The sequence below is a fragment of the Monomorium pharaonis genome, chromosome 3 (assembly GCF_013373865.1).
Source record: "Monomorium pharaonis isolate MP-MQ-018 chromosome 3, ASM1337386v2, whole genome shotgun sequence".
NCBI classification, from domain to species: Eukaryota; Metazoa; Arthropoda; class Insecta; order Hymenoptera; family Formicidae; genus Monomorium; species Monomorium pharaonis.
The window spans coordinates 13,870,936-13,878,968 of NC_050469.1; the positions used below are offsets into that span (position 1 = coordinate 13,870,936).

Below are 8,033 nucleotides of genomic sequence, written 5' to 3' on the forward strand. Positions count from 1 at the left end.
ACGGTGTCTCATCTGTGCACGAATAACAAGACGTGGCCAAGTTAAACGTTCAGATTATAGGATCTCTGAAATTTCTCGCGCCGCCGTCGAGACGCAGGTCGAGTTGAACGAGTGCGACGTTATTAGCGACGGTGATTATTTGTTGGCCGCAGGGTGAGCGGTTTAATTAGGCTTCGGTCTAATTCCCCGCGTCGATACGAACTTGTTCGTCAATATATATATATATATATATATATATATGTACAGAGAGAAAGAGAGAGAGAGAGAGAGAGAGAGAGAGAGAGAGAGAGAGAGAGAGAGAGAAGAGGAACCGAGATACGGCAATACGAAGTTCGCGGCTGCAGGCGCATATTCAGCCGTTCCTGAAATATCGCGAATACATCCTCCGTTTCGCCGGAACTCGCGGCAAGAGGAGTCGGAGAGATTCTCACGCGAATCGTGTGCGGGAGATTCCTGATGTGCTTCACGCGCATTGAGTAGCATTCTGTAGTTCGGTCTCACCGATTATCCACCGACGTAACGATCGAAGCGAAGCGAGACGTAATGAACAACAGTGATGGGGCTGATAATACCACCCTACCGTTTTCGGGTGGGAGAGGGAGGGGGGGAGAGACGAGGGGAAGATCAATACGATCGTTTTTGAACCACCTCCCGATTTCCATTAAACAATTTTTCCACTAAAAGCTTTTACAGTTACAAATAAAAACTTTATTCAGACAGGTATTATATTTTTCGTTCACTAATGTCCATATCCATCAAAATGTAGATTATTAACTTTGATCTTGATTTAACTTTACTCTTTATCTTTTTCTAGTACTAAGAATTAAAAGAAAATGAAGAGTGAGTTAGACCGAGATTAAAATTAATCTACATTGATGAAAATGGACCTGAAGCTACCAGAAAGTGAAAAACAGTTTGTTACATTTAATAGAAATTTCGTGTACCTCGGTAATGTAATCTTTCTGCTCAATCCACACCGAGAGTTACATTACGCTGATCGGATTGGAACCAGGACAAACGATTTCAGTGGCCATTCAGACCGCGTGGAAGTCATCACGAGGGTCTATCGCGACGAGACTCTGATCGGAATAACGTTTCGTTCCAACGACTGTCGCATCACACGTCTTGCCACACGTCTTAGGCACGCGGTGCGTTACGTTCTCGATGTGTCCGTGGGGTTTATTACCTAACGCAACGAGTCCCCGAGCGCGTCGTCGTCATTTCTTACATAACTACCGAGAGAGAGAGAGAGAGAGAGAGAGAGAGAGAGAGAGAGAGAGAGAGAGAGAGAGAGAGAGAGAGGGGTGTGTGGACGCGAGGCGTGTTCTCGTACAACCGCAGGTCCCAATGGTCCCATCTCTTCCGGCGCAGCGAAGTCTCTAGGATCGCGTTTCCGCATTGCTAAAAAATATCTCGCGATCACTCAAAAAAGTTTTGCAACTTCAACAAAAATTATATGTGTATAAAATCTAGCTGAGATAGATAAATAATGAGCAAATACTGGTGATATGTATATGTATTGCACCTAATCAATCATAGTTGATAGAAGCAGAATTTTCAAATTCTATATGTGACAGCCAAAATTCTGGCAGATACAAAAATGGACGATACATTTCGGTTGTGATACCAAGAAATCTGTCTATATCGGCAAGAAATTTTTTTGGGTGATCGGATTTGCGATCTAAATCGACTCCAGCAAGCGATCAAACGAATCACGTGAATTGTGCGAGCGTTTCTAAATTGTTATGTAACAGAGTGCAGTGTCACGCAGAAATGATAATTGAACGCTAAGTTAATGAGAGACAGTAACGCTAAGAGAATGAGAGAGAGAGAGAGAGAGAGAAAGATAGAGTGTGACGAGGGGAAAGGGGGAGAGGAAAAACTCGATAGGGAACGAATAGGAAGGAGAGAGATCGCGAAAGGTGACACGCACACGTCACGCATATTCACACAGAGAAACTGCAAACGCGAACGCACAGAAAAAAAAGCGGAAATTTCAAGGCTGCCGTGACGTACGTCATGCATTTATGCGCCAATAGAAACGTTACACATCTAATCTCATCATAAATTTCATAAACTCGATCTTGGACTGCCCCTCCTTCGCCTTCGCGATCTTCGCCGGGTGGTACGGGATTTATTCATTTACTCGGTTATATATTAATTACACGACTCGTCGAACTTTTGAGACTCTTGAAATTTCGACGATTGCAATTGTGTTATTCGAATGTTTTATGTTTAAATTGATATACATTTCTTATTGTTGAAATAACACAATTTATGGGTAAATGAACAAATAAAGTTTTACAAAACGTACGCGTCGACATTATAAATCTTAATTTTACTGAAGGGATGTTTCCACGCTCTGTTTCGGCAAACTGTCTTACATTTTGGGGGGCGGGGTTAAATTAATATAAATTTAAATGGACCGTTTGCGACGTATATCAAATTTAACACAAATTTTTTCCAACTGTGCTTGGAAAAAGGCCACGGGCAATCCAGAAAGTGAACCGGAATAACAATGTTTACGTCCAGGACCACCCCCTCCCCATCCTTTTATCGCGAGACTTTAATTGCAAATCGCTCGCTTCGATAATCTCCATCCAGGCGGGCTTTGTTACTCTGTTCTGTTGCTCTCCTTAGTTACGCACAACGCGCGCGGGATTACGGATCGCGATGCGCGCGCGCGAATGGAGAGAATTTTGCAATTAAATACCATTTAATTCCACGTCGGTGGTGGAGCGCCGCAAACGCGATTATCCTCGCTCCCGGGCAGCCTGTCATTACTGTCATTTACATCGCCTCAAGGATCTCCCCGGGTATAATGTCTCACTCGCGCGATTCTTTTATACGTACATAACGCGTGCATTATCGTCGTATTCGCCGGTGCCCGTATCTTCTCGACGTCAGTCATCCCGAGCTATCCTCGAGTTCGCCTCCTCGCGCGAGCACTGCGTTTTACTCCCCGTTTGAACGAATAACATCGACGTTAACCCGGAACCGGAATGACTTAATTAATCGACGTCGCTCCCCATCGGCGCTTTATCGGTGATTATCCGCGTCCGATTGAAGAGGCTTCGCGGAGGACAAATTCACGTAGTTCTTATTTTCCTTCGTAAATAAGTAAGAATGTTTTATTGAGTTTTAATTGAGCCGTCGAAATCTCTTGCGCTCGGAAAAAAGAGACGCGCGTTTCTCTGCCGTTCATAAATTCGCGAATGCTGCTTTTCTTCCTCGTCCTCGTTTAAGATATGCAGAATTGACTGTCAGATTAAGGAGGTGTCGATGCAGTCGAGCCGCAGCCGTAAGGCGTAAACGGAATCGACCCAAGTCTGCCAGACGTATAATGATAATAATATCGATGAAAATGAGTTAAAATGAACCGCGTTTTATGGTCAGCTGACTTTTATCCCCTCACCACAAGATCTCTTCTCGCCTCTTATTTTACGGGTTTAATCTCGCACCGCTCGCGAAATTTCTTCGTGGGAAGACTATACGCAGCAAATTCCAGCCGGATTCTTTTTCCTCGTGAACACCCGGCCACTTCCGGCCCGGCGTGCTACACGACGACCACGACGACGACGGGGCCGGATTTGGCGGTGTGAGAGACAGAGAGAGAGAGAGAGAGAGAGACGAAGTCTCACGAACGCGTAATTTCGCGCGGAAAGAATTTTAATTTTTTATATTACGGATTTGTAAAATTCCAATAAATCGATATGCACGTGCGCATGCAATATTACGAAAAGAGATATTTTTAATAATAATACAATGCGTACACAAATACAATAAGAATTTAATAAATCCGATTATAAATTTTGAATTTAATAAAGTTATTGTTAAGAAAAAAATATTATACATGTCAATTTAATGAATATGTACCAATATGATATAAATTTAATAGATCGGAATATATATTTTGAATTTATTAAATTTTATTGGAGAACTGCACCAAATTTAATTTTATAGTCGTGTAGTGGGGAAGTAAAATCTGTATTGACATCGGATGAAATGATAGATAACGATTTGCTTTCCAAATGTCGTAACTTTTGGTCACGACCCGGACTCGATCCTCGGAGCTCGTTTCGCCTGTTCAATTCACCTGAAAGTCCTGGAAGTAATGGTGCCTCTTATTTGTGCTTTTGCAGGCCTAGCCCGGGCGGTGTCGGCGACAACGGCGTTCAGGGTGTCCGCGGCAAGGGTCTGCCGCACGTGGTTTACTGCCGACTCTGGCGCTGGCCGGACCTGCAGTCGCATCACGAGCTGAGGGCGATCGAGCACTGCGAGTACGCCTTCACCCAGAAGCGCGACGAGGTCTGCGTGAACCCTTATCACTATCAACGAATACAAACGCCAGGTACGAGAACGGCAGACGGGTATAGAAACTCCCTTACTAGTGTCCTACAGTTTTTTTTATCTTAAAATTGGATAAAAATATAGCGGTTGTACGAGTTAGATATTATAAATGTTCATCGGTTTTTAAATTTTTTTTTTTTTAGAAAAAAGAAACCACGACTACCATTAAAATACAACCGCAAAATTAACACCTTTGTTCTATTGTATTCAGACAAACGTTTCTCTATTGTATTCAAAATAAAGTTATCTGTCGTGTTACATGTTCTATAGAGTAACAAGTTCTCTAACGACAAAAGCTAAGGAATTAAGCTACTCGTTTGTAGCGAAAAGAAAATAAAATTTATATTTGTTAACTTTCTTTCCCTCAGAGAGAGAGAGAGGGAGGGGGCGATTATCGATATCCGTTTTTTCGAATTCTCTCTTTTTCTTCATTTTCTATTTTTCTTCTCTCTCTCTCTCTCTCTCTCTCTCTCTTTCCGTTCCTCTTTCTCGAGAGAGGGCTGTTAATCGGCCGTTACGACCGTAAGCATAGCGAGACTAGATCGCGTGACTATATCACGGCGCACGAAACTTTGCAGTTTTGCCGGCCATTCTCGTGCCACGGCACAACCTAGCCAGCGACGAGAACACCGTCCTCTACAACACCTCCCTCGAAGAGCTCAGCGTCAGCGTGCCGGAGAACACGAGCTTCCACGCGACGTTGAATCACCAGCACAATCAGCAGCAGGGCATACCGCAGTCCCCGCAACAGCAGCAGCAACAGCAACAGCAGCAACCAAATAATCCGTACCAAGGAATGCAGGTCAGTAACTAGAACGAATTAACGGATTAACAAGTTGGTTTGCTTGAGGTCGATTAATTTTCTCATGAAACCCGTTTTTTATCACTTTTTGATTGTTTATCGTTATATAAATATATTACGAATAATAATAGATTATAAATTATAAATATTATAGATAATGTATATTATTTGTTATATAAAATGTATACAAACGTTATCGTTGATTCTCAATTTATTGTATGCTCTGCGCGAATTGTATATGTATTTCGCAACATCGATTTTTACATTAGATATAGATATAAATCGCGTGTAACACCCTAAGCTGTAATGAGGAAACGCGTTGTCAGGATTCAGAAAATATGACGCTACGGGTTATTTATGTTTAGAGTATGCAGGCGACGAGTCCGGCGAGCGTCGGGAGCCTGGGAAGCGTGCAGGGTTCACCTCATCCCGCCCCAGGATCCATGGATCCGCCGGCGGATACACCACCACCGGGCTACATCAGCGAGGACGGTGACAATATGGACCACAACGATAACATGTCTTTGTCACGCTTGTCGCCTAGCCCAGTGGACGCGCAGCCGGTTATGTATTGCGAGCCCGCGTTTTGGTGAGTGTCGGCCTGATTAATGGACAATGCGCATGGTGTATCGCATTCTCCTAAACACACGTACGCAGAAAGATACATACGCGTTGTACGTTGTATGTGACTTCGAGCTAGAGCTTATAGTTCTCCGAGCGACTGGGATAATGATGAAATTACAGAACGAGGATCTCTTGCCGTTTCTCTCCGTTAGGATTAATAATGTCGCGAAATAAATCGAATAAAACATTGATATTAATGTAAAAAGAATTAAGGAGGTTCTTCAACTTAAAAAGTGAAATATTACATGAATTTTTATATCTTTTAAAAAATTCTTATATTTTATTTACGTTTAAATTACAAAAACTCTTCATTCTATAAAATTTGATGCTATTTTATAAAATTATATTTTAAGTTTGAAGAACATTATATGGTTAAAAATTTTTACAAATTTAGAAATACCTATATCATAAATTTATTCTCAAAATTTTGTCAAGTTCTTATGTTACAAGAAAAGACTAAAGAATTTCCTTAAGAAACAGAAATTAAACCAGTGAATTTTTGGCGTAATATTCGTGAGAATATTTTTTTATCTTTTAATTCTCTTCGCCGCATGTGCAACACTCACAATACTTTTGCTTTGTTTGCCAGGTGTTCAATTAGTTATTACGAGCTAAACACGAGAGTGGGCGAAACGTTTCACGCGTCGCAGCCGAGTATAACCGTGGACGGTTTCACCGATCCAAGCAACTCGGAACGCTTCTGCCTCGGCTTGCTGTCCAATGTGAATCGTAACACGGTAGTCGAACAAACCAGGCGACACATCGGCAAGGGTGTCAGGCTGTATTACATTGGTGGCGAGGTATTCGCCGAGTGTTTGTCGGATTCAAGTATCTTTGTGCAAAGTCCAAACTGCAATCAGCGTTACGGCTGGCATCCGGCCACCGTTTGCAAAATACCACCAGGTAAGCGAAGAAGTTATTGCGCATCATGTATTTTCATGTACTTTTTATTTTCTTAGTTTGAAAATAATTTCTTTTTCAAATTGTTTAATAATTATGAATTTAAGCTCTTTGAATTTGTGTAAGCATATTAGCGCAGGAATCGTTGAAATTTAATGAATCATCAACTCATTTGATAAGTTCTACATTTCTTTCGTCTTTTACGTACGCATATTTCTTTAAGCTCGCTTGGATTAAAATTAATAATTTATTGGAAGTTTTCAAGATCTTCCATGTGCGTCCTTCAACAAACTCCATCTTCAATGAGTCTCTTCTGTCTACTACTTGATGCATTCAATAATTATTGTCGCAACGAATAATTAATATCTCTTATATGTACAAAACAATCGCTACTTAAATAAATCATTATTTGTTGTTCATTGTTCTCAGAATCGATGTCAATTTACTTTGTTGACGTGCAGGATGCAATTTGAAGATCTTCAACAACCAGGAATTTGCGGCGTTGCTGTCGCAGTCGGTGTCGCAGGGTTTCGAAGCGGTGTACCAGCTGACGCGTATGTGCACAATCCGGATGAGCTTCGTGAAGGGTTGGGGTGCGGAATATCGCCGGCAGACGGTTACCTCGACTCCCTGCTGGATTGAGCTGCATTTAAACGGGCCGCTGCAGTGGCTTGACAGGGTACTCACGCAGATGGGATCGCCTCGCCTACCCTGTTCCTCGATGTCCTAAATCTTTGTATCCTCCATCCGTTCGTTCGTGAGAGAAGAACACGTGAGAATATTACTCTTCGTGTGCTATTGTCATCATTGTCATCGTCGATTAATTGATCGATCCGTTCGTGTTTTCGCGTACGGCATGTGAAAGTTGAATCCGTTGTTTAGATTTCCCTCGAACGAATGCTAGCACCGTGACGCATTGCAAGAAGAAGACGACTATTTTTGCGCTCGAAGATACAGTCAGCAGTTGGAAGAATGATAGCTCAGGCACAACGATATCAAGTTTTCTTTGCGCCGAAATCGTGGCGGTGGCTTTCTTAAGTTGCCGTTTGCGCGATTGATTACAAAGTGACCGCAACATGTGAAATACGAAGGAATGCAAAATTAAACCGACAACTTGCTCGCACGACAGTAGAAATATCAATAGTAGATATGTTAAAGGTTGATGTCCCACCTACGGTGATCATTGTGATCGAAGAGAGAAGACACGGTACCGCGCAGGGACGCGAAATGAGACGTAGAGCTTTACTTCGACGCACTTATATCGCGCGCGCATGTGCACCGCAATTGGCGTACAAGATATATCCAGGGTGATCATAATCCGAGTTTAGTCGATTCGTAATAAGAAACAAAAAGAAAA

General features: G+C 42.3%; 1 protein-coding gene across 2 annotated transcripts in view; it reads left to right on the forward strand.

Moving 5' to 3' along the window:
- LOC105829212 (mothers against decapentaplegic homolog 3) overlaps positions 1 to 8,033 on the forward strand; it is a 31,588-nt gene extending 23,555 nt beyond the window's left edge. The window contains exons 2-6 of one of the 2 annotated variants that reach the window (XM_036284230.1): positions 4,143 to 4,351; positions 4,929 to 5,152; positions 5,518 to 5,741; positions 6,366 to 6,679; positions 7,106 to 7,287. In XM_036284230.1, the coding sequence (XP_036140123.1) occupies positions 4,143 to 4,351; positions 4,929 to 5,152; positions 5,518 to 5,741; positions 6,366 to 6,679; positions 7,106 to 7,149 (1,015 nt within the window). In that variant the 3' untranslated portion in view covers positions 7,150 to 7,287. Of the gene's footprint in view, positions 1 to 4,142; positions 4,352 to 4,928; positions 5,153 to 5,517; positions 5,742 to 6,365; positions 6,680 to 7,105 lie in introns of both variants that reach the window. The other variant, XM_036284229.1, reaches the window with a different exon arrangement.